This window comes from Dermacentor variabilis, chromosome 2 (genome assembly GCF_050947875.1).
Source record: "Dermacentor variabilis isolate Ectoservices chromosome 2, ASM5094787v1, whole genome shotgun sequence".
Lineage (NCBI taxonomy): Eukaryota > Metazoa > Arthropoda > Arachnida > Ixodida > Ixodidae > Dermacentor > Dermacentor variabilis.
Window position 1 is genome coordinate 57,248,369 of NC_134569.1, and position 27,804 is coordinate 57,276,172.

The window sequence follows — 27,804 nt, forward strand, 5'->3', positions numbered from 1 at the left end:
TAAACAATGATAGAGAAACCTCTGTCATAAATCATGTAAAAATTGATCACAAGGAGAAATTGGTGTGTGGTGAAAGTAACAGATTATACATGTAAAAATATTGTGCAATGAGCATTATGATAACTTCAAGTTGAACTGAAAACATGAAGGCACAAAAAATGAGTTTACAGGAAGGAATTGTAGCAAATGCAACCTAAATAATTTCTTGAAAGACCTCAGGTGTATTCACTGGTTCCAAAAAAGGGAATCCAGTAAAAATTAGGATTGATTAGCAGCATTTCCCTATAACATATCATTTATTGTTGTTGTTGATTGAATGACGTTCAGTGTTGCTAAGTAAAGTAAGACGTGTCAAAGCTGTAACTGCATAGTTAAAAGCATACTTTTTTGTTTTACAATAGTGTAAAGCCAATAATTTCTTGTAAAAGATAATGAATGTATGTTATAAACTTTTAGATTGTACCATGTGGTTTCTGTGACGAAAAGGCGTTCGTCTAAGCTGAGTAAAGTTGCTTTGCCAGCACATGATAATACCTTGTGATAAAATTATGCCAACTGATATTGTTGGTCCAATACTTGCAGCAAATAATGCACGTCGCACCAGTACGTATTCATACCTGCCAACTCTCCCAAATTTTCCATACAGTTTTCAAATTTGGGTTCATCTTACAATACTACAAAGGTTGCATGAAGCTTTATGAACTATTCTGTTTGCGAGAAAGTTTCGCTCACCAGTCTGTTATCATACCCTCGGAAGTCTTCTGGTGTGGAAATGACACCAGAGGGGTACTTGCTTCAAGAAAGTTTTATTCATACAAGTTCTTATAGCAGGTAAAATTGGCAACAGCAAAATCACTAGAAAACAAATTGTGACATAAAAACAGTGTTGCTTGTCAGTCCCTGCTGATCCACATTTGCTGCTGCTTGTGTGCAGTGTCTAAATTCATCGTCAATAAAGTGCTTATGTATCCCACAGAAGGTGCACACTCAAGGCTAACTTCAAAAAAAAAAAAAAAAATTGCACTGTAGGGTTCTACAATCCTGCATGTCTACAGGATGTGGGAATTTTACAAATTTTTTTGTTCACAGGTTGGCAGTTATGCTTATGTCCTGTCGGCTCAGCAGCTTGTGTTTTAAAGTGCACTGAAAGTCAAATGATCAAACTAAATTATATCTAAAATAATGTGAGTGCCTTGTTTCATTTGCCTTTTGCTTTGCTTGCATGTATTGTCATCTGTACAAACCTTTACTCTTTGGCTGTGATTGAGTTCACTTGCGCCTTACCTGCACAAACTGTGGCACATGGCATTCTCGGTTTATTTGCTAGGTGAACTCGTCTATAAAGAACTAGCATGTTTAGGATGTATCGTGGCAGTTTTATTTAAAAAACATTTGTTTTGGCCAGTGTCATTAGACTTCTTGTAATTATGCTTTTGTAAGCAGTGTATTTTCACTGTTCGGATGCAGAATTGCTTGAGTATGTACATCTGCCTACAGAAGATCTTGGTATGTGGAAGCTGTGAAAAACTTCTAAATCTTTGCTGCTTAAAGGGGCCCTGAACCATTCTTTATCGAAGTGGACAAATGCATTTGAAGTTAGTGTGTTTCGAAACACTTTGCTGCAAAGAGTACTTCAGTTAATTGAGCAGAGGTGGAGTTATTGGCAATAAAGCATGCCGTTCGCAGTCCTTCTGTTCCTTCTTCAATGACTTACACTGTGAAAGCTACTGCACAGCAAGGTGTGCCCACAATGCTTCGCCTACTGAATGTCACCATGGCGTGCAGTTCATGTTTGATTTTTGACGTTCATGTAGATGCCACTACTGATTTTGGCACCTACAATGCACCAAGCGGGGTTGTCCTCAGCGAGTCGCAGTGCGTTTACCCAGCGAACTCGTCGCACTACCCCACGACGTCGGCAGTATCTGCGCTATGTAGCAAACCACAGCTATGTGCAATTGCAGTGCATATGCACAGCGTTTGCTTTGGGCACGTCAGTCTGAGTGTGCGCTCATGCTCATATGCTCCTGTCTGGCTGTGTTATGTGGTGTGGAGAGGCTTTGTCCTTCACCAGCTTGACTGACAGATAGTAGCCACATTCAACTTGCACATTTTGAAGTGCTATCAATAGCTCAATACGAAGCAAAGATTGCCAAAGCGTCTAACCAGGAGTGGCCAGGAGTGAGCGCGCGCTAGCAAGCATGCATGTGGTCTGACCTAAGTTTCACATGGTTTGAGGCTAGTTGAGTGTTCAAAGCTAGTTAAAATTAGTGAGACCCGACGGCTGCGACACCAATGATCAGGGTGGCCAACGTTTAATTCCTTTGCAGGCAGCTGCGGCCAAGTGTGACTAGATGACGGTCTGCTTTTGCTAAAGATACATAATTATTATCGAAATTCAAAAGCAGATTTTCGCTTACTTCTGCCCATTTATTAAACTGCGTCAGTAAATATACACAGTAACAGTGGCAAGAAGTGTACTGATCCCAACACTCTTTTTGATTGATATCAGCTATTGGCCGATAGCTGCAGTGTATGGGAATCTGCTATATTGCAAAATAAAGTGTCCAGAAAAGAGTGAGCAGCAGGCTTCTGTTGAAAAGAGGGCATTGGAGGGAAAGGTGATTTCGCACTCCACTTGCGAGCTCCTCGAGCCGCACACAACTGCGAAATTTGGCCAGATGTTCATAGCAGTGCGGCGCATTATTTGCTGCAACACAGTTTTGGACCAACATTATTACTTGGCATAATATTCGCAGGCTGTGTTTTTTCACCATACCTGAGGGGTAGTTCAGGACCTCTTTAATATGCATTACGTATGGAATAGGGGGATGCATTGTGTTTTCCCACTATACAATTGCAGAATGTGATGCTTAATTGCAAGCTGTGTGTCTAGAATGTGAACTACTTGAGCTTTTCCATGGTTTCCATATCCTAAATGCTTCTGGTCATTTGCGCAGTCAAAGACTTTATAAAATGGAACATGCCAACTGTTGCCATTTCTCATCACAGTTTTCTGGTGAACACTTGTGAGCAAAATGAAATCACAAATCTTCTTTTTTTTTTTTTGCCACTTCTTATAGGCTGCATGTGCAGTCATGTGAGATCAGCCACCTACCAGTACATGAACTTACGTGGATTTGCCAAATAGCATATGTTATTTAAACAGTTCCTCTGATGGCTTATTAGTTCCCAGCTGATCAGGCACGTCATGTCTGATGACCGGTCACTGGAGGAGCACACCATGATAATCTTGCTCATGTATGACAGTGATTGTTGTCAGGTTGTGCTGTTGTTGATATGAGCAGTGGAACTTTCTTGCATTCCTTTCTATAAAGTGTGTGACTGTGCAAACTAGTTGGTGGGCTCTGCAAGTAGTACTTTCCTGTCCTACAGCACTGCTTCATAGCAAACTGTCACTGTATTGTGGCAAGTCATCCATGGCGCACTGCACTACAGCTTACTGATGACAGCTGCTTAGTCTAGTGCTAAAAACAAACCTCAAATTCTGCAGTTTTACACCTGCACATACTATATTAGGAGCCAGAAAATACTTCCAGAAGTTGTGCAAATGCCTTTAGTGACACACATGAGACTCGAGCTTTGCCCAGAGAGCATACCTTCGCACAATTACATGAAGAAGAAAAATAATTCACCAGTATATTTTATCCAGGTACATACCTGCATACCTGACACTTGTCCTTTCATGCTCATGACTAGGTAATGTGTGTGAACGAGTGTACCAGGAATGGAAATGCTGTGCCAATTGTGCCATTTTGCACCAAACCATCGAGCTGCGCCAACCTGCGCCAAAACACAAATTTCGAATGAAGTTGCCAAATTTTAGCAGGATGTGCGTGTTCAGTACCAACCACACAGCCCTGGGCATGCGTTGGCTAGCACTTAGCCCTGCAAACCAAGCCATGCAATCTGTTTCGGTGTCGGTGTCTTTGTAAGTGTGGGTGTTTGAAAAAAAAAATTACTCTGACTTCATAAAACAAATTAACAACAAAACGGTATAGACGTTTCACCACTTATGCAGGTAGCATCTGCAGTATACACTGACACAAATGAGGAGAGGTCAAGTCTACTCGCCCCACACATTGTGGATGTGTTTGGTGGCATAATTGTAACTAGGCCACAAGAAAATTCAAACCATTTCGTGCTATACAATGCATTACGAATGTTTTATAAAAGTGTTACACGTTTGCATATATGCGGACCAGCCAAAGATGAGTTGAACTGACGCTCATTTCATGGGTCACTCGGGAAGAAAAGCCACTCTGAATGAATAAGGTCGTACAGTCGGCTCAGAGTGTATCTCACCTGTTTCATTGTAGATTTTAGCACTCAGTTTGGCGCTATATTGGCGCATTTGCATCGATTAATGGGTGGACACTGTGCATGTGATGTTCTAAATCTATTTTGCACTTGCACCACGGCCGGTTACCGGAATGATAGTGCAGCACACCAACAAACGATCTGCTTGCTTTGATTAACTTCTTGGTGACAGATATCCAATGGCAACCGCAGTTGTTATTCAAATATGCACTCAGGCTACAAAACTCTCTGCCCGGCCGCACCACACAAAATCAGGCTCTTGTCGCCACAGAATGCAAGCCAATGATGTAAAGTTTTCTATTTAGTCAACCTTAGTGGCCTAATTGGGGTCATAATTAAACATTCATCAAAACTGCAGACCTCCGAAATTGTGTTTGTGACAAGGATGTTCATGACACAACTTGCGCAGATCGAGTATGAAAAATTTAATAAACCATTGTTTGGGTATGAATTATCAGTTGCCGTTTTACACTGGCTTTATGATGCCTGTGGTGGAACCGCGAGTAGGCCTGAATAATCGAGCTTATTAAAAATATTGGTCGATGGTGCATACCAGAAAGCCAGTCAACATTTTTATCCCTTTATTGTTTTGAAAAAATATCTTGTCTTTTTCTCGGCAAGCAATGTGAACTATTTCCAAAAACGCGAATATCGTTACGTCAACTTCAAATTTATTCTGTGGTATTCTACTGTCTTAACTGAAGGGCATGAAGAATTTAAAATTGCCCAAGGGCACTATGTGAACGGCGTTCACTGCACGTTGATGGGTGTTGTTCATGGTGGCCACCATGAATATTTCTCATTGGTTATGCGTGAATATGTATAATTAGCTAAATTTATAAACTTATGTAATCAATGAGATGTCAATTAAGAAGTTGTGGACGACATTGAGAAATGATCATAACACCATTTAAAACAACCTGGGATTCGTGAAAACTTTTTTTTTAATGAGAAAGAAAGCCGTGAAATAAACAAACTAAAGACAAGAAAAAAACCTGCTGTGGCCATTGCAGTGCTTCTGCGCGCCAAAGATTGCATCACTCTTTAAGCAAACCTCGTCAAGTAGGTGCACTGGGCTGGGTCAGCAGTTCTGGCGCACATCTTCAGTCCCTATAAAATGCGTAGTAAGTATCGCGATCTTGTAACAGTTTGCTTTCCGAACTGTTACAAGACCGTGGCTCAGGTTTGCACTTTCCTAATATACACAATGCGCTGATGACGACGTTTACGCCTGAGACCACTTAGCTACACCCGCATTTATGGCAATATACAGGCTTTTAATTTTTCAGCTTTGCCCCAAGCGATCTGTTTATGGAACGCTCCTCCAGACAACATTGCTTGCCAATCGAAACACAATGCATTTTGCAGTCTTCCAATCGATCAGTATGCTGTTTCAACCGCATAACATGTCTTGCCTGCTTCTCTTTGCTTTCCTACATTTCTCTACAAGCTAATAAAAGAATTATTGATCCTAATTTTTTTTTACTGTATTTATTGCTGTATGCAGGCAAAATGTTTATAATGTTATGTTATTTTGTGTGCTGTTCTTAATGTTATTGCACTTGATATTGTATTTGCTGATATCATATTAATGTTCCATACTGCTGTGTTGCATGAATAGTTCTTTCATTGTAGTACCGATGCTTTCTTTTCCATCCTAAATCCTTATGAATATGTTAAGCTAGTTCCCCCTTGAACAATCCCTTCTCAAAGGCCTGTAAGGTACTTCTAAATAAATAAATATTACTGGTATGAAGACATGTCACCTGGATATTTTTTTTTTTTTGAAATTTGCAGGCTTTTTAAAATTATTTATTTGTGTGTTTATGTATTTATTTTATTTTTTTTTTGCGCTGGTAGAAAGGACCACACAAGACTTGGGTCGCTACATACACTTTTATTGGTAATTTTTCAGTGTATTCCGCAACCTTTGCATTGACACCTTCTTGAATAAGGAAGATAATAAATGTTAGTTTATCAAATGTTAATTCATTAAATTTAAATATTACTTGCTTGTTCACAATGAAAAAAGAAACTACTAGCATTATCACAAGCCTGTCATCATATAGAGTGGGTGCTGTTCATGGAAAGCCTTCGGTTATTTTTTGCTTGGCCACATTTATTTGGCACATCCGGTATGTAATGTAATGGTGGTTTCAGAGAAACCTGTATGGTTTTCTTTTGTAGCTTCATGCTACAGTCAGGCGGATGACAATTTTTCCCTGTAATGAATTTCGCTCGCCTTGCGGGCTTCTGCAGAACTGATCTGCCATAACCTAATAGTGTTCTGCAAAGTCAAACAAGGAACACCTTTTCTTCATATGCCTGTATTTCACTTATGTTGACCTTTACCAAGCTGTTCCAAGACTCGTATTTACTGCTCCAAAATGGACAATTGATGCTCCAAACTTGCTCCAGAGTGCGAAATTTGCTGTTCCTATAGCTGCTCCAAAACTTCGTTGGCTGCTTCCACCCCTGGAGTGTACTCATAAGGGAGTGTACCTGTAGCCTTACAGCAGCACCCATAACCACAGCTCTGACTCATGAGTATTCATTCACCTTCACACTTGTGTTCATGGCTTAGTAACAATTGTGGTAAAATCACTTTAAAGGGATACGGACACAAAAATTGGTGGGTGGTTTTCTGCGTCAGAACAAAAGTTGAACTGTTAAAAATGACGAATACAACAAGCTGCTTAGAAAAAAAGAACGAGAAACACCTTTCTTTTGCGATTTTCTGTTGCGCCTTGCCTCCAAGCGGCCGCCGGGAGAAGCTGAAACTTGACGTCATGACACCCCCGCGTGCCCGCGCGTGCGCTGCCAAGGTCAGCCACAGCCGGCGCAGTCTTTCCGGAGTGTCGGTCCCTTGCAGCGTTTGTTTATCGCCGTCGGCTATGTTCGCACGTGGTCTGTCTGAAACATTATCCCCGTCAGCGCTCCATGCAGGTGGTGCATCTTACACGCGTGTTCGCACAGTCGTCGACCGGTATTGAAGCATTCTTCGTAGCGGAAGAAAATGCCCAGACATTACTGCGCCCACGGCTGTTATAACAGCATTATCGGTCGTGACACGCCGTCGCGCACGTCTCCCAGAGGCAAGGTGCGGGAACTTTGCATACGTGCCTGTCAGCCACCACATCCAGCATGGGGACTTCTAAAAAATGGCTTCACTTGCGCGGACCACTTCGTCAACGATGCTTATGCGACCGGGCTAGCCCGGCTGTGCTCAAAAGCCTTGGCATGCCACTCAAAAGGCTCCTGTTGAGGCAATACAATTCAAAAAGCAGATGCTTAGTGACGCATTTGTAACTGTTAGCTGTGTTCGCCAACTTTTGTTGTTCTTGCAACAGACCCTCTCTCTTTCTGTATGCATGTAGCCGCAGCGGTGACCGCAGGAGTGCCTGTTGAAAGAAGGGAAATTACCCTTTCATTGGCTGTGCAAGAACAGATATTCTCGGCTTGTGACGGAAATTGTTTACCCTGCGGATGCATGTGTTTATCACAAAACAAAATAGTCATGTTGTGTGCACTCTCGCTGCGTCTAATATTGAACGACAGCATACGAGCGCTCTTTTAATTGATCAAATATACAAAACACAGCCTGTGAATGAACGCCAGACAACAGCATACATGTGTAGTAATCTAAAATGCGCAGCACATTTATCTACATTGCCGTTTCACACGTTGCTTTTCAACCTCAAGCAAAAAATTACGGATTTTCATAGGTCTCTGCATAATCATGCGTCGGGTTTCATGACTTGGTTGTTCGTGCAGCACTTCCCTATTGAATGTCACAGCTAAAGACTTTCCTTTGTCTATGGCCACAGAATCGATGTAGCTAAGTGATCTGGTCGAAGGGTCCCTAGCGCAGCAGCCCATCTCAACGAGTTCAACCAGTAAATGGCTTCTAATGGCGTGAATGTGAAAGTAGCCGTAAACACAGGGCTATGAAACGGCTGGAAAATTCTACACATGCCGTGCCTTGTCGCGTAAAAACGAAGTGTGCAGCGATCGAAAGCCGACAGCGTAGGTAAGCACAAAGCGACGAGCTACGCTACCTACGATTCAGCCGTAATAGCTCCCTTTCTGCCTCAACGCGGGTCACGAAACTAGGCATTTTGCATCCTACGTAACATAACTTTAGGAACTGCTGCTGCTGCACTTCAAGTTTACTAGAAAAAGAAATTAACATTTTGCTTGGACTGCCTGACCGGCACGTTCAAGGCCGCCTGCTCTTCTTTGCCGCTTGACGCGGAAGGCTCGTAACCGTAAGCGACTATATTTCTTGCTAAGTTGGAACGGTCCTCATCTACAGACGTATACTCATCGCTGGTAGAGGCACCAGAACCCGAATCCATGCTCGCGATTGCAGCGGCGGCGCACCTCGAATGACCGTGGCCGGCCGGCTGGCTATCCGACGGGGGTGTCGTGACGTCACGCCTTCGAACTTGCTTGGGCCGGGCGGCGTTGCGCGCGCTCACAAAAACGCCAAAAATAAAGCCATCCGCTGAAAAATGAGCGCAGTGACTACTTGTTTTCGGTGTACTCGCACACTGAGGACTCATTTTCTGTATTATCGTAAAATGTTCAGATTTTGTGTCCGTATCCCTTTAAGTCGATGTGCTGAGTTTAGCCACAAAGTAACATATACGTAAAAAACTAAGTAGGGCTTGTTTTGAGATATCAAGTGCATACAGAACTCCTGTCAGCTGTTCTTGCAAAGCCATGTTGAGAATGCTATGAAATGCTTCCTTGACATTATATTAATGCTAGTGCCCTTGTGTACAAGAGATTTCTTGTGAAGTGTATTTCTACTCTCATTCTGGCAACATGTTCAAGGTAGAGAGGAAGCTGTGTGCAGCCATTAAAAGCCATAACTGATAAATGTCAGGGCTACATTTCAAAGAAATTGTAACATCTTGCGTGTGGTTAGTTGACTCCTAACAGAATTATTGCTAGGATTTACAGCTTACTTATGAAGTAGAATCTTTTCTTTGTTGTTGCAGGTTAACAAAGTTTCAGTCGACTCATTGATTTCAGTATCCTAAAGTTATGCAGGGAAACTGCACCAGAGGGCTCTGGATTAACCTTTACGATGTGATGTTCACTAAGAGGACGCTGGTTGCACTGAACAGCCTTTAATTTTCTGTTGGCTGGTTTCCTCTACTTGCAATGGATTTCATTGCTTTTGCTTTCACCAACACCACTTATGTTCCCATGATGTGTATGCATCAGTGCATTCGTTTCCATGGAACACCACATAGCTGGCAAGCTGTGTTACCAAAAACAAACGAGAGGAAGAGGGGTTGAGTGGAAGGCAGGGACATTAACTATGGTTTGCTGCCCCAATTGGTAAACGATTGATAGCGTTTAACATTCATGAGCAGCACTTTATGAGTCATTGTAGCAGATGGCTTCAGGCTGTTTTTGACAACGTGGAGTTCTTTAACACGCACTTAATCCTGTGTACACAATTTTTATTTTTTTCGTTCCATCTCCATTAAAATGTGCTGCCTTGACCAGAAATCTATGTTACGATCTTGTGCTGAGCATGAATATCAGTAACTGACAGTGGATGTCAGATTGCTTAAAGGGATGCCAAAGGCAACTATTAAGTCAAGCTAAAGTGATTGATTAATACTCGAGACCATCTAAAGCATCAATATTATCATGAACAGAGCTTTAGTGATAGAGAAATTGAGGTAAGTGCAGACTCTGCTGGGACATTTGAACTCTAGTGGGACATCCAAGTATCAGCCCAATGATATAGCACCTCCTCATAATTCAGTCACTAGTACTCAGCCACTGATAGTAAAAAGATCATCAGATTGCATTATGAGACGAAAAAGAATGCTACTTGTCTACTTCTATTCATTTCTTAGAAAAAAACATGTTGATCCTACCCTTGATGACAATGTGGCTGGTTGAAAGGTTTCGCTTTCTCTCGACTGTGCGCCATTTGCGCTTTTGCGTTTCATTAGTTTCATTATTGTGTAGTTCTGAGATTGTTTTGTTGGCTCACAAAAATTTCACCAACTCATTTCTGGCCGCACTTTACATTTTCCACAAGAGACCGTAGCGCCGGCCGTCGGATGGCGTTTTACTTACCGACGGCAGTAAAGGACGGTGATGGCATATATGTCAGCGCGCCACTTGGGGGCTGGCAAATTGCATTGTGCTAGAGGTATGCGGACCCTTCAGACGCTATTTTCACTTAAATTAAGTCTTTTCCTGGTGGGAAACAAGTGCTGCAAGGTTTCTAGAATGACTTTTTAGCAGTCGACGTTGACTTGGAAACTTGCCTTTAGTGTCCCATTAAGCACAAAGGGTAAATTTTTCCCCCTATACACCACATCAGAATAGAAAAAAGAATTTTTTTTTATAAGTTGGTTAGGAAATGGAATTAGTCATCACTAGGTTCCTGAACATTGCTGCGTAATGTTCATTGACCTCTTCAGCTAGAACCGAATGTGTCAATTCAGTAACTGATGCTTAGTTTTTTTGTGCAACGAAGTTCAACTATGGTGAGTGGTAACTAAGGTTTGGCTTAACTTCAGTTAGCATTCCTTTGCAACTAACATTTTAATAAGTGGCTCACTTTTGCTCCTGTGCATTTTCTTTTATGATTGCTTAGCAAGTATGCAAGTGGAAACCTTGCAAGTACAAACTTACTAAGAGTATTGCAGACACCTGCACAGCCATTCCAGCTCGCTGTCATCACTAAGCTGAAAGGTGTCTTGTGGTACATTGTGTGGCCCTTTTTTTTTCTTTTTTGCTTTTGGGGCTCTCTCTCACCCCCTCAGTGTGTTTGTGTCTGTGTGTTTTTGTTTCTTGGGTGGCTCAGGTCCTCCGCCTCTCACTCGCACTCTGCTTTGTAAGTACCACCCTCCCCCTCACTCCATGTGCAGTTACCCTTGCTGCCTGGCTGTCCACTTTGCCTTGCTATATAGTGTGCTGCCTGGACACCAGTACAAGCTCCAAATTTCATACTTCAATGCTAGACACATTTAGCACAGCGGAGACGTACTAACATAGACACACGCTAGAAGGTACAGATGCGAGGAGGAGCGCTGGTGGTGCCATCTTGTGGTGCTGCATTCAACTTGCCTGCTGGTATAGTGTTTCTGGCAGTTGCATAATCATCCTTAAGCACAAACAAGGCAGTGGTTGGAGACTAAGTGTTTAAAAATAGTCGAGTGAGGGATGTCTCAGTGAGCTGAAGCTAATGTTGCAGCAAGGGGATTTGTCTTACTGTGATGTAAGACAAGTTCCCTTAACAAAATGTTGTCACCAGCCTTATATAACCACTGCTAACTTTGCTAAAGTAATTTTCATATAATATTTCCGCTACATTGTGTTGATTGTAGGGTGTCACAAGAGATCGCCACCAGTACTCTTGTTATCGGAGACGTCCTCTGCTAATCTACTATGCATCTACTCTAGTAGGCCTGCGCTGCGTTAAAACTCAATAAAAGCTTGTGCAGCAGTGGCCATAATCAGAACCAGGAGATACTAAGAACGACATGCTGTGTTTCTTGTCTCTTGCCTCGTGTGTCTGTGTTAACTTCGTCACGTTTTGCACTGCTTGTAATAGAGGCAGCTATAGGAAGCCCACATTTCGTGGGGGCAGTGACAGTGCAGTGTGTTTCTATTGCAAAAAAGGTACACACCACTCAAGCTTGTCTGTAGTTCAGTTGCACCTTTTGATAATTTTCATGTGCTGCAAAATTGATCTCGAGCGTTGTCACTCATGCTGTAATCCTGCAACAACCCCGAGGATATAGCATGCTCTGTTTATGTGTAGTATTAGTTGTGACAGAGGGATTATTCCATTGTGCTCATCAGTGGGGAAATTGTTTTGCTAGTTGTGCATGTGCTTATCTAAAGGTGATAGCAAAGGAATGGCACTGTCCTTCCTGAGTACTCTGAACTTAATAAAACGATAAATTGCTTCTGCTGTTGCTTGTTTTCTCAGTAAATTGGATTGTGGGTTGGTCCAAAATCATTCCTCATATTGTAAATTATAGTTTATATATTTTGCATTACATTATTCGGAGTAGAGTTAGCAGGGTGTCTACCAACCGGGAAAACTGTGAAAACCGTGAATTCTCAGGGATTTCGAGTAGTCTTGAAGAACTCAGGGAAATCTCGGGGAATTTGTGCCTCTATCAGGGAAAGTTAGCTGTAATTTTATTGAAAGGGTCGAAAGTCGCGGTAATGCTGGCTCGAGTAACAGACAGGAATCGTAATGAATCGTCTTTGACGCCCTGTCGTCGGCTGGAGGAGTTGCCAGTGTACAGTCAACAACCGACTTTCTGGATTCCCGATAATTTGGATGACTTCGCGGCACCACCACGTACCCCATAGAGTCAATTATCAAAACGTCTGAGATTTCGGACGCGAGAACTCTTCGCCGTCCAATTTTCCGGACGTTTTGCCATGACCGCAGGTCCAAAATGGCATTAATCAAAGCCATCACCGCTGCCATTTAAATGACCTCGCCGCCTCGAACCGGCACTCTTGCACACAGATCCGCTGGCAGCCGTAGCCACCACTGCAGCATCGCTAGGAAACACAACACTGAGGCGTTGTGTGTGGGCTGAGAGTATGTCAGGACAGTTTAGGTTCGCTTACGAGCTGTTGAGAGAGAATCTCAATTGTGACAAAGTTCGGGCCCCATACCACTAAGCTTGCTACCAGTTGATAGAAATAGCTCATATTCGAAAATATTTGCGCCTGTATGCATCTCCTTTCTTTTTGTATTTGAGAATGTCCGACTCGATTTGCAATTTTTTTTCGAGGACATTTTATTTGCTGCGCATTTTACTAACCCCTCCCTTCTATTCTTTTTTTGAATAGCATAAACACTACTCCTTAGTATTAAAATTGCATTAAGTCGTTTTTTTTCTTTTAAATTTTTTTCATATGCTTACTAGAGAGTGACAGCATCAGGCGATATGGTTTCAGCCCATCTTGACATAAAACATGCATCACTTGGGGAATTTTGCAAAGGCACTCAGAGAAAACCTGGAAAACTTGGGGAATTTGGAAATTTCAACTTGGTAGACACCCTGGTTAGATGTGAATTTGATTGGGCTTAGGTTTTCATGTATCATGTCGTACTTTGGCATTTTCTGTTCTTTAGTGCTTTAGCACTGTTTGTGTGGGCTTCATCGCAGTTATTTGGGCCAATTTCATAGGCATTTAAGGAATAGTGCATATATTTGAGACAATTTTTCTAGGAGGGCTAAATTGTTATAAGGTTTGACTACATTGCCTATTGCAATTTTGGCATGTGTACTTAGTTGCGACTGGGCACAATTGTTTTGCAGTCAAGCTTGATGAAACTGTAAGTTTACTTTCAGTAAGACTACTGCTATGCATTGCTCGTATTTAAAGCTGATGACATTTAGAGCTTGTATTGGTATACACCAGCAACCAATTGCTCAAATTAAAAATGCATGCTGTAAGATTGTGCATGGTGTTTTCCCACTACTTGTAGCATGGGAAGTGAAAAGTGTGCATGTCAAGCTGAATTAAATGCTTAAACAGCGCATTGAGGAATCGTAAAATCTCACTGAAGATTAGCCTCTGTCTGCTGGTCATGGTTTGTCAAATATTTGCCAACAGAATTTAGCCTCTGCTTTCTTTCAAAGAACTAGATGCCAAAATTGAAAAGCCTTATTGTGTCTGCAAAAGGCATATTAAATTAATATCAAAATTAAAAGCATATCATAATTAAGGATGGTGTAATAGTAAGTGCAGTGGTGGACATATCAAATATGAACACCTGCCGTAGTAGCTAAACGGCATGTCATTGGCATGTCATTGTGCATTGTACAGGTATGTGGGTTCGATCTCTGCTGAGGCGGCCGTATTTCAGTGAGGGCAAAAAGCAAAGAATGATCATGTACCGTGCTTTGGGAGCACATTAAAGAACTTCAGGTGGTCACGATTAATCTGGAGTTCGCACACCTCATATCAGATTAAAGTTTTGGCATGTAAAATCTCTATTTTAAGTTTTTAAGGTATGAACAAGTTTGATCTACTAGATAGAGATAGCGAATAACTACTTCAAACTATTTATTCCAAATTCAAAATGTCAAAATGTTTCGGGCCTTGCCCATATCTGTGTATATGGGAGGGACCTGAGCCATTTTGACCTATCGCAGATGGCTAAGGGTGAATTTACAATAAAAATAGATTCAAATAGTTTTACATCATCCCAGCCCTAGATTGCATTTCTTTAGCTTTCATTTTCACTAGTTCAAGTAATGTCGGCATGTTTTCACCTTGTATGCGTACTGTAATGCCTTTACCATGTTTGGCAACTATATAAGAAGCAATTCGAGATCATGCTCTCGAATTATTAGTTGCAAAAAGTGTTCTACTTTGTAATTCCTCTGCATTTGGCGAGTGCACAACTGCATTATATTCCACTTGATAATGCAGTCATGTTGTGCCTTATGTTGATCTTGTTACATTGTTTCAGCAAGCCACATTTAAGGTGCACAGCAGCTGAAGCAGCACCCTCCAAGGTTGCCCTTGTGCTTCCCTCCTCCTCCTCCCATTGCTCTTGCTGGTGCTTGTAAAGTCTAGCTCTGCAGAACTGGTGTCAAGTGGCAGTAAAGGCCAATATTTACTGCATCAAATACGCTCATTCTGGCTAACAACAGGACAATCATGATTGCTAAGACAGTGGTAACAGCTTCACAGGGCATACTTCACCATGTACCAAGCATCAGAGGGAGAGTATTCTCGCGCTTATCTTGAAGCCCTGTGTTTGCTGAACCTGTCGTGGGGGTGGTTTTATATAAGCAGCCTGTTGTTGTGAACCTTGCTTAGCATGCAAGCATTCTCTGACATGGCACAACTGCTACATAGCAAATGAGAACTTTCTAATTTTCTGAAACGAACATAGCATCTTCATGGCTGATCTCGCGAAAGTAAAGCCAGAAACAAGCTGTTACGGCCAACAAATCATCCACAGGAAGAGCAGCATTTTAATTTTGAGCATGTGATTCACTGCTCACACTTATCTAGAAGGTTTTGGCACGTAAAACCCCAAATATTAAAAAATTAATTAAATTATTAATTATCTAGAAGAAATTTTCCAGTCCTGGGCAGCATGCTGTCTGCACACTTACGCTAAAATATTTTTGTCCTGTCTCCCTCAAGACTCAAAATATGTTCATATTTTTTAGATATTTGAAAGAAACAAGTATTTGACAACCTCAAATAGTGAATCGAATAGCAGGGACTATTCGATTCATACTCGAAATTTCAACTATTCACACACCCCTACTAATGAGCTAAACTGTTAGGAGACTTTTGTGTAGCTTTAATTAAAATATGTGCTTTTGTTGAGCTAAATTTGTCATAATGTGAAGACGCTTGCAGAGCATCTTTGTTTGTCTTAAAGGCAGCCGTGCCACACACTCATGGAGGTATTGGAGTCTAAAAGAAGCTAAAAGCTCTCAGCATTTCTTCTTCTGCAGTGCGATTAACAATAATAGTTGTAAAGAATTGAAGGTTCATGTCTACTAGTGTGTTGCATTGTTTTTCAGAAAAGGAAAAAAAAACAAAGCTACTAAACCAAAGAAAGAGATAGACAAAGAACGCTCCTCGACTCCATCCCAAGAAAAGCCTCAGAAACAGAAAGGTGTGTGCTGGCTTTCTTCTTGTCTGCTGTATACATACAGAACCTGTTTGGCTTCCCCTTGTCGATTTGTGCTACTGATGAAATTTCCTCCACCTTGTCGATTTCTGCAGGACTAGTTTACTCATAGTTACCATTTCTGGAAGGATACTTGTCTGCCATGGTGACATATTTGTGTAATGTGTACTCTAGGAGGCTCAAAGTGTTTCTACTATCATGTCAACAGGTGGTGCAGCAGCATCGGCAGCCGCTTCCCACCAGGCACCCTCTAGTCAGGCTTCAGAGTCAGGTGGAGAAAGCCACAGAAAGAAACGGAGCCGTTTGGACCCCCATGTCGAGTCGGTAGGACTCTCCAAGGAGACTTTCTTGTTATGATTAGCCAGACTGAAAGCTTTGGCCTCAGCAACCCAGTGAGGTCAGAGCAGTCACTCATGCATCTGACTGCTTCCAAGGCCCTGAAAGGACCCTAAACTGTACTTTAATTTTAGATCTATGTGATGTACTGCATAATCAAAGCTCATTACAACACCATTCTGTAGAGTTGAAGGAGTCCTAACTTAGTTATAAAATGCAGAAAGAGAACAGATGGTTGGTGACTTAGTTTTCATCACTTATTTGAAGTGCTGTGCAATGATTGAACAACAGGCATGATATTGGTTAGCAGTGTCCTCAATGTTTGTTGAATTCAGCACAATTAATGAATTGAATGTCACCTTGTTTGTTCACCTTTAATGAAAAGTGTTCTCATGCCATATTTTTTTCTGTGATGCCTAGAAAATTGTAACTATAAGCAATTTCAGCGGCTTCAATCAACAGTTGATCTGTGGTCCACATACCTGTTATTGCACTGGGCGCAGGGCAGCCACTTATGAAGTGCACATTTTGTTGTCATTATTGACACTAGACACCATAATCATTATAGACACTGAACATTATATTATAAACATATTGACACATGTACTTATTTGTCTTTTTCGGGTAACTGTTCAGCACGGGACGCGCCTGCATGTATCGGAAGTTTCTCTAATGTTATCGAGGGTTCTTTCTGCTGTATGTTGTCACCGAAGTTTTTTGTAATTTGATTGCATGCGTGACACGAATTGTGTAGAGCTTTATGAAAGATGCAGGCACCAGCAATTACTCTGGAACCTTCGATGGCTCATATTTAAAAGCCGACACACTTGACTCCAGATTAGATTTCGACGATCGCCAACCATGTTCACCGCTGTCCCTTTGCTTTGAGTGTAACTTGCTTTTATGGGCACAAGTTTGCCCTATGACAGTTCGTGTCATCATTCACAGATTTGCTTCTGTATTATTTGCCATCACTACCACGTGACAATATAGTGTCATTATTGCGGATGGGTAAATAGTAAATTTCAGGCTTAAATTAGAAGCAATTAGTAATTCTGGTCAATTAAATTATAGTCGAATAGTACAAATAGTAGTATCTTTTAATTGTATTTATTTATGAAATTCTGCAAGCCTTGGAAGGCCGAAGCAGGAGGGGTAAAGTACATACAGTGACATACCGGTTAGCACGACCTTTAATACGTCCGGAAGACGTGGCAGACTGATCACACTCAAGGCACAGATCAATCTCAAGGACAGCCCCCACAAGCAATGAAGATGAAGAACCTGATATGATGATGATCATGTGCAGACGATGAAAAAGTGCCTAAGAAATGCCCTCACCAATATTCCCTGCATGCGAGCGGCCAGCCTGGCTGCAACCTAAAGAGGCGAAGAATGCCCTGTGAAAGGCTTCACACGAGAGATGTAAACATTCTCGGCAGCGCAACAGCAGGAGTCAGTTGGAACAACAACGGGTTGAATGTGATAATTAACGGGAAAGGTCTGCTCCAAGACAGTGTATAAGCCTATGAACCGAAACTGAAGCTTCTAGTACAAGCCAGGAGTGCAAACTGGTGTCTGGAGTAGCACTTCATCCCCAGGGTGGAAGAACACTGCGTGATAAGATGCATCATAGAGGTTCTTGCGGTCCTGTTGCCTTGCTTCAGTGTTGATGTAGGCAAGCTGGTGACAGTGGGAAACGGCAGGATATATATTGTTCACAAGACTATGCAGATTGAGTCACAAGGGCGAAAAGAAAGAGAAGTCAAGAAAAGAGGGCGAACGGCCATAGACAAGGTAGAATGGCGAGTAGCCAGATTTGCGTTGTACGGTGGTATTATACGCAAAAGCCATGAATGGCAAAATTGCGTCCCAGTTTCTTTGATCTGGTTGTATGTACATGGCTAGCATGTCTGAGAGCGTGCGATGAAAGCGCTCAGTCAGGCTGTTGGTTTGAGGGTGGTAACTGGAGGTTGTCTTGTGGGTGGTGGCGAAGGCTCTGAGTAATTGATCTATGATATGTGAAGCCTTTCCACGGTCGTTCAGGATGACACGAGGAGCACCGTGATGCAGGATTAATGCTTGGAAGTATAAATTCAGCCACTTCAGAAGCCAACGCCGAAGTCACACAAGCTGTTTTGGCGTGACGAGTTAAGTGGTCGACAGCTGTTGCTATCCATCGATTACTGGTGAGAGAGCTGAGAAGGGGACCACGCAGGTCAATGCCAATGACTTTGAATGGTTCTGATGGACACGGGATCGGTTGCAGCTCTTCGCTTTGAGTTGATGTTGGGAGCTTTTGGCGCTGACAAAGAGCGCAGGAAGCGACGTACCTCGCTACACTAGCAGATAAGCCAGGCCACTAGAAGTGACCTTTTATGCAGTCATACGTTTTCTGGAAACCAAGGTGACCAACAGTCATCTCGTCATGATAGGCCTGAAGAACATGAGTGCGTAGAGAGCGAGGCAGAATAGGCACCCAACGTTGACCGTCAGGGTGATAGATATGGCGGTACAGGACTCAGTTGTCAAGCTTGAATTGCGTCAGCTGTCGGCGAAGGTGGGCATCGGTTGGGTGTGAAGTTTCCTGAAAGCGGTCTATGATGTGTCGACAGTAAGAGTCAGCGAGTTGGTGAGATATGAGCGCTCCATGGTCATCAGAAGGAATGTGGTCAATAGCAGTTAAGGACAAAACGTATGGAAAGACTGTCCGAAAGCTTGGCACGAACGGTTGTAGCGGAACCATTGCATGGTGCCGTAGGAAGTGGTCAGCGTGAAAGCACATCTGTGTCCTGGTGCTTTTTACCATGCTTGTAGATAATAGTGAAGTCGTATTCTTGCAGACGAATAATCCAACAACCAAGGCGTCTAGACAAGTTCTTGAGTGTGGAAAGCCAGCATAAGGCATGGTGGTCCATAAAGATGGTAAAATGGCAGCCGCGAAGACAAGGTTGAGACTTCTGTACCGACCGAACGACAGCTAGACACTCGTGATCAGTGATGGTATAATGCTTCTTGGCACTTGTCAGCACGCGGCTTGCATACGCGATGACCCTCTCACATAGACTTATCTCGCTGTGGGAAAATAGCACCGATGCCGTGACTACTAGCGTCCGCATGTAGGAGTGTAGCTACGTTTTCATCGAAATAGCGAAGTACTGGTTCAGATGTGAGGGCATTTTTCACATGAGTAAATGCTGATTCGCATTCAAGAGACCACTCAAAGGGAACACCAGAATCGAGTAATTTGTGCATAGGTGCAGCTATTGAGGTGAAATGTCATATGAATCGGCAAAAATAGGAAATGAAACTGCTCAAATCTTTGGCCTTTTCGGGGCGAGGGGAGTGAAGAACCACTGGGCCTTTGTCAGGATCAGGATGAATGCCATCCTTGCTCACAATGTGACCGAAGACCTTAATTGTCTTGCTGGCAAAATGGCACTTTTTCATGTTGAGCTATTGGCCAGCGTTGGCAAGACATGTGAAAACTTCGTCCAGACGTTCCAGGGTGTTGAGAGAAGGTTGGATGAGAAAACAACATTACCGTCCAGATAGCGCAAGCAAGTCTTCCACTTCAGGCCATGCAGAACTGTGTCAATCATGCGTTTAGATGTCGTGGGAGCATTGCAGAGGCCGAATGGCATTACATTGAACTCATATAGCCCATCTGGTGTTGAAAACGCAGTTTTTTCCTTATCATCCTCATGCATAGGTATCTGCCAGTAGCTCGAACACAAATCAAGGTTTGAAAAGTACTCAGCATCCTGAAATGAATCCAAGGCATCGTCTATGTGCGGCATAGGGTAGAATTCTTGCGCGTGATCTTGTTGAGTGCCCGATAATCTACACAGAACCACACAGAGCTCTTTTTTGAGAACTAGAACGACAGGGGATGATCAAGAATTAGCGGAGGGGCTCATTATCTTCTATTGCAGCATGTCATCAACGTTTTCTTCAATGACTTTCCACTCGGCTAGAGATACGCAATATGGTCGACGGCGAACGATGGACCTGCCATTGGTCTCTATCTGATGTGTGGGGACGGAAGTCTGTCCCAATGAAGTGGAATGCACGTCAAACGAAGCTTCATGCTTTTTCAGCAAAGCAAGCAACTGTTGTGACTGCGAAGGGGTCAGGTCGGAACTGATGGCAGCTGTAAGGGCAGAAGGAGATGCGGAATGTCCAACCGGAGGAGCTTCAGAGGAAGCAGCTTCAACGGAAACAACAGAGAGAGGCTCTGATTTAGTGACGCAAGCCAACGTACTGCCCTTTGAAATGAGATTGTTCCGCATGTCAGGTTTGTAGTGCAGACGAATGCGGAGCCATTGTCAAACTGGACCAGCCCTAGCTGATGCAAAGGTGGCTATCCCTCATTTCAGACAGCGTGCAGATAGATGGTTGTATGAGCATGTCACCATGGCCAATGACATCTGATGTGGTTATAACAATGTGTTGATGGCAAGGAGGTAGCTCAGTGTCTTCTCCAGCAAGCAAGCGAATTGGTGCATCATCTGCATCAAGCGAATAGGCGCTGTCGATCATGTGAAGAACATGTTGCCAGCAGCAGAGCGAAGCGGATACCGCAGAAAGAAAATCTCATCCTAATATAGGCTGCTAGGCACACGAACTTAGCATTGCAAATGGTACATAATGCAGAAATCCATCAATGTAGACACGAGCAGTGCACATGGTGGAAGGTCGAATGGCGCCCCTTGAGCAGTGAGTAGTGTAGGTCCATCATAGGGAGTAGTAACTTTCCATAGACATGAACACAAATCGGGATCAATAATTTTGAAACTAGCACCAGTCCTTATTAATGCTTCCACATGTACTCCATCTACTAAAGCAGGTAACACATTATGCAGAGGCGCTGGAGGAATTTTTGTTCTGTCGTGCAATGCAGCTTTTCCTCCAAAGGCTGCATAATTTAGTTTTCCAGGTGACAGTTGGTGAATTGAGAGGCTGGTCAAAGTGGTGACGTAGAGCGATGAAAGGCTTACAGCAAGCGGTGTCTGGCAGGATGGCAGCTAAAAGCTGTCTTGGATGTTGCAGGTGGTGATGGAGAACGGCTGGGACGCAAATCATAAGGACAGTGTTAGAAAATGGGCCCGGCAGAAAAGTTGTCTTGTTCGTATGTGTCAAATCCGCGATGCTTGGCTTGCTGACGCTTGTGACAGAAACGTGCAATGTGACCACGATATCCACAGTAGTAGCAGATAAGTTGAATCGGAGGCCATGGCAGATAGTAAAGTTGGTTAGGTGCATCGAGAGACATCGAGGCCAAGTGTGCCGGCATCGGTTTGGGAAACATTGATAATACTATGGCTGGGATAACTGCGGCTACGTGCGTGTATGTTGGTGGGGGCCTAGGGGCTAGAGGGTCCGTGTAGATTGTACCAGCTATAGACGCCAATTCCTCCTTCACAGCTTCATGCAAAGTGGTACTGGAGGCGTAGGAAAGAATGGGACCTGCCGAGAAGCCAAGAGACTGCAGCTCTTCACGTATGATTGCACAGATCATTGCGTGCAGCTAGGGATCGGCGGTAGGATTGTTTTCAGCGTTGTCCAGTGGCAGTCGTACAGATTTGAGTTCATCAAGGCGCTGCCGTATAGCTACAATATCAGCGACGGTAGCCGGGTCCTTGATGGCCAACGCATTGAAGGCGATAGTCTTGATGCCTTTGAGTATGTGGCATAAGCTGTCCGATTCTGTCATGGAAGCATTAACGCGGCGGCAAAGACCGAGGACATCCTCTATATACGAGGTATAGAAGTCAGCAAGTTGTTGCTTGCAAGTGTCGAGTGTCTTCTTCGTGAGGGCAGAACAAACTGCTGGAGTACTGAAAACTTCTTGGAGCTGCTGCTTGAAAGTACTCCAGTCAGTGAAGTCGATCTTGTGGTTGAAAAGACAAGTCTTCGCTATGCCCGTGAGATAGGAGGAGGTGTAGCGTAGCTTCAGCGCCTTATCCCAATAGTTAGCAGAACTCGCTCGGTCATAGTTATCAAGCCAATCCTCCACATCTTCACCGCAAAGGCCAGTAAACAGATGGGGATCGTGCTGGAGCTCACTGACGACCCAAGATGGAGAGGCTGCGGCAGGCAGAGCCGATATTGTAGATGTAGAAGTCGTGTGGCATGCTGGGAGACAGCTGGCACAAATGGCGACCTAAATGAAGCTCCAGGAAGTAAAGCGGGCCAGCAGAGGAATGGGGACTGCGAAGCAAGCTCCACCAGGTGTGACATAGCACTTGGCACAACCTTTAATACGCCCCACAGATATGACGTACCAATCACACTAAACGCACAGATCAATCTGAAGGTGAGACCCCACAAGCAGTGAAGACAAACCCGATATGATGATGACAATGTGCAGACGATGAAGAAGTGCCCAAGAAATGCACACAATACACATTACAGCAGTACATCCAGAATCAAAGTACAACACACAAAATATTGCAACAAGAACATTAGCAGAAGAAAAAAGATGTTACATTATGCAAACAATAGATTGAAATCATTTTATGCAACACAGCTTCACTAGTACAAAAGTTTGTCATAATGAACCAGAATGGAACTAGTACTCTTGTATTGTTGAAGAAAAATGGCGCAGCATTATGCTCATGCAAGTATAAATGTTGTTCGTTTCGAAGCAAATAAGTGTTGTTTTTTCTTATAAACTTGACACAACCAATCAGAAGCTGACAAATTAACAAAGGGGGAGGGGATTTCCTTACTTTCGAAATTAGAAACAGTTCTATCAAACAATTTTCAGTGCCGTCATTCAGGTAATTTTATCACAAACACAATTGAAATTTTTTTTACAATGCTGACAGTGCAGAAAATTTATTTAGACTTCTTCTTTTTTTTTTGAAATTCAGTATGCTTGAATTTCTTGATTGTGAAGGCCACCAAGGTGTTTCGCATTCACCTGTCGCTCGGCTCGATGTGCATCTTAGTCGGGGCGATTTCGGGAAGTGGAGATGTCACGTGCAACTTTGACTGCACCAACTGCATGATGCCAGTAGTTTAGGTGGTTACAAGAACTGAAATTTGCGCAAGTTTATAAGAATTCATACTTGAAGCGCAAAAAAAGAAAATCACCGATGGTTACAATACTCCCTAATGCAAAATTTGAGAGCCGCTCTGTACGTGTTTTCATCTCGTGTGTCAATATTTTGTATTCTGATTATATAGGTATAGTCGAACCTCGATGTAACGAAATTCGAGATGTAACAAACTATTTTCATTTTCTGATCTTAGTTGCATTGAAAACCGTGTGTTTTCTTTTGCAATTTAACTAATTCCGTGACACGGTTTCAATTTAACTAAGTTTTCAGCCATCTCAAGCATGAACTTGGAGACTGGATGGCTAATTCATCTTGCAAAAAACTATAAAAATGTTGGCCGAGGCAAAAGTTATTTAAAACTTCTTTCTGCATGCAAATTTTGAGCAGCAAAATTGCCGTCAAAGCATGCGTGCTGGTACATGGTAGGCAGGAAACACCGCTGTACCATTTGTTGCATTGGTAAACAACTTGCAGAGGTTGTGGGACGCGTGGCAGCTTGCAGTGCTCAGGGAAAGGTGAGACCTGAGGATGCCTTTCTGCGCAAGAGTGATGGGGAGGGAGTGAATGCATGGTAACTTGATCAAGCACACGATGGGTGGGAAGGGCCCAGGCATGCGCGTGTCTCCTCTCATGCATACGCACTCTCCACTGTAAGTATGAAGGTTGAGTCGAACTGGTTGGTGCCTTACGCACATATTCTTGTTCCCACGCATCTAGTGTTGGCGGTTGCATAATCTGAAGTTTCGAAGACACTGTGAAGCGCTCGCTCGTGATGTGACTGCGAGTTTAGGGTTATCAAGTGAGATCTGGTTATGTTTGCCTGAGCGTGTATGACACCAATAAAAGTATGAACCTTACTTTATGTCTCTTTGCTATCATCATCACTGCTCTGCCTTTCTGGCGAAACTGTGACTTTTTTCTTTTTTTTCTCAGGACTAATACTCGTACCTTTTACACTTCTTTTTTATTTGTGGGTGCCAGCTGCGGGCACTAAGCGCGGTCAGCCATGGCGTTCAAGATTTACAGGACCGCGCGATGCAACAGACGTAAATCTTGAACACGGTGAGCCCCATCGATGAATTGTTCCCAGTGCGAACTGCCCCGCTTGCGCTGGCACTCATAACCGCGCTATTATGGCCCGACCTTCTTGCATTTTGTTTATAAGCGCTTACTATCAAGAGACTGTCCACCAGGACTGCTCTGGGAATTTGTGAAATTTTGAATGCCGAAACCTTCAACCTCAAATCAAAGAAATTCACGATTTAATTTTTCGCTACAAGTACAACTTCGTTAATATAGGTTCGATTGCACAAGGTTTATATTAGAAAGAGAACTCTGTGAGTAGCGTAGCTGGTGCGGACAATCTGTCTCATGCAGCAGCTTGCAAATGGAGCGAACTACCTTGATAATCGGGAGATCAGCACGTGGGTGATGTGTGGGCATGATTCACAGCAGCTGCCAGACAGACCTCCGCTCATGCGGCACTTTGTTTCCATACAGACAATGTATGCTACTCTGTCGCCATATCGTAGCCATCATCACCACACTGCCTGCCTTGTGTGGCACTACAATTTTCTTTGCACGCTTTCGTTCTACCAACAATGAGAGCGGCCCTTTGTCACGAGGAAATCATGCCACCAGTGTCAACGGCGACAGCACCCAAAGGAGCCTCACATTGAGGCTTACTCGTAGCTGCACAGCATTGCCCCTTGCAGAGGCAGTGATCCCTGTCACACATGCTAGTACCGTGGACTGATCTCAGCAGCTGACGCCGCTGACGAATGTAGCCTTCCCTGCTTCATGCCAGTCTGGCCCTCCCACCTGAGAAGCACTGATGAGATCGCTCATGCGGCTGCAGAAGCTTTGGCCGCTAGCAACTCAGTGCATGTGCAGGCCATCTCCGCTCAGCTCCTCCTCCACTTTCCTCCTCACGCGCTCTTCTTTCATCTCCCGCTGCGCTCCGCATTCGCTTTCATCTTTTGCTGTGCTCGGTCGCTCAGTTATGAGGGACAACAGCATCGAGGCATGCCGACACTTTATGCAAGAACGGGCGCCTAAGAGCTGTGCCCTAAAAAGTGAGGACACAAGAAGGAAAGCCAGACAGGGTGAGCACACATCCTGCCTGGCTTTCCTTCTTGTGTCCTCGTTATTATTATTATTATTTTATATATATATATATATATATATATATATATATATATATATATATATATATATATATATATAGTTTTTTTTCACTTTAAGTCAAGTACGAGTTTTGGTAGTGATGCGCAAATTCAGCTCGATTGTTTCTACCTTCACGTGAGCTTAACCCATTCTGTCGAGCAAGCACAGAGACGAAATTAATAGGCACACTTGCTATAATTTTTGACTGGTCGCTCATGGACCAGCACACCACTTCTATGGCCTCGAGTCTATCCTGTGTGCATAATGTCGAGCGCCATCACCGATGAGCCACTTGATTGGAGGCAAATTTTTTGCTACGGCTCCTGCTCGCCACCTCACAAAATAGTGGTGAATTTTGATCACAGCAGCATTGCCTTGGCTGGTAAGCTGTATCTGCACTGCTTCACCCGGTTTTGGCGACTGATGTTGATGTTTGGTTGCCGAAAAACCACTAACGAAAGCAACAATATTGGGACAACCTGAATGGAACCATTTGGTTACATTGTGCTCACGAATGTTGTTCGAAAAATCTAGCGAGACGCCATACGGTATCCTAAACTTTAATAATCTGTAAAATTGGTCGGCGGCATGGTGGTTTCACTCCTGTTTGATTTGCCTGCAATCTAAACCAGTTCATGAGGTGCCGCACTTTGCTATCAATTTCAGTGGTGCAGCACTGGTGCCCTCTGAACCACGCTGCTCGTTTCAAAGAGTGCAGGGCAGGTTCTCGATTTTTCTGCACCCTTCCTGCTGATGGTGCTGGATTGGTGCAGACAGGCAGATGTGAAACATCAGCACAGCAGATGACGCAGAACATAGGCATAAGTACTGTTGAAACATCGGTTACGCTAGTTTGCTGCATCTACACAACGTTGGTTGTGTTGTTGTCACATTGTACAGTAGCACAATTTGCCATTGCGTGAAATTCACTTGTTCACGCTGATCAATTCTATTTTAACTTAAGCGACATGTTTCTGTCAATTAATTGTCACTGCTGGTTGCTTCCTTGTGTTCTTATCACCCTCTAAAACTGATAAACAAGATGAGTGAAAAAAAGTGTGCACATGTTCACCAGTGAAGGCAGAAGAAGTTTGATTATATCATACAGTGCATATTGTCTGATCCTCTGTAGCTAAGAATGGTTGATATTATTTAACCAAACACCTAGCATGTAGGTACTATCACACTGAATATGAGCTACAACAGGAAAGTGTGTGACAAACATTCACACGCTGTCACTCATACTCAGCCCGATAGTACATATATACTACTTTTTTTTTTTTGCTGTTTTTAAGACCGAACACCTCAGAAACAGCCATATAGCTGTAGTTCAAGGCCTCTTAAACTTGAGCGGATGGCGAACATTAGGCAGTGTTTCGTTTGGGGTATTTGCCGAAGAGGAGAGGCCAGTCATTGTGGTGTCGGCGTCAAACTACATTCCACTGAGTTTACATGGACACTGAGATGCTGACAATTCAGCACTCCTATAAGTGGGTGTGTATCCATTTTACCTGAGCGACTTGCCTGTGACATCATTGTGAAGCCGTTTTTGGAGGCACGTATTGTTCAAGGTGGGCTAATTGTCGAGAAAAGGGTGTGTGCATATTCAGCAAGCTGCTCAAGTCAATCACATCCAAGTGGCTGCTAATCGCCAACTCACAGCGTTCTGTGTCATGAACACCCATCAAACCAGTCAAGAAGGGGTTCGGAATTTTGGGGAGCAACTTTCTTTCTGGCAGCTTGGGTTGTTCACCTCTCTCAGTCATCACTAGAACAATGAGTATGGTGTATTTGCTTCCCCCTTTATGCGATCATCTTTAAGGGTGGTGCATGTGCTTGGTGTTGACCTTCTCATCAGAGCTGGAGTACTGTGACGTTTACATGACCACCAGATCGACCGATTAGGACATGAACTGTTTTCCTAGTGAGTGATGTAGGAAAGAATGAGGGTTTTTTAAGAGAAATATTCTGTGTGTGGGGGTGTTCTGCCAGAATTTAGCGTGCTCCATGCTTCCCAGATAGATGTAGTGTGCTCCAAGAACAATGTTGCTGCATGCTACAAGTTAACATGTACTGGACTCTGTACTTCAGCCAGCATGAGTATGCCTTTCTTTTTAAATAAGTTTGCCCAATTTCCCCCAGGTAAATTAAGACCCTGCTTCGTTCCTTCGACCTCCCAGACTTGTACTCATCAGCAAGGAAGCAAATCTTATCGAG

At 43.3% G+C, this 27,804-nt stretch overlaps 1 protein-coding gene across 2 annotated transcripts in view; it reads left to right on the forward strand.

Moving 5' to 3' along the window:
* MRG15 (mortality factor 4-like) overlaps positions 1-27,804 on the forward strand; it is a 65,528-nt gene that overhangs the window by 9,018 nt on the left and 28,706 nt on the right. The window contains exons 5-7 of one of the 2 annotated variants that reach the window (XM_075680644.1): positions 11,186-11,215; positions 15,909-16,003; positions 16,227-16,342. In XM_075680644.1, the coding sequence (XP_075536759.1) occupies positions 11,186-11,215; positions 15,909-16,003; positions 16,227-16,342 (241 nt within the window). The remainder of the gene's footprint in view (positions 1-11,185; positions 11,216-15,908; positions 16,004-16,226; positions 16,343-27,804) is intronic. The other variant, XM_075680645.1, reaches the window with a different exon arrangement.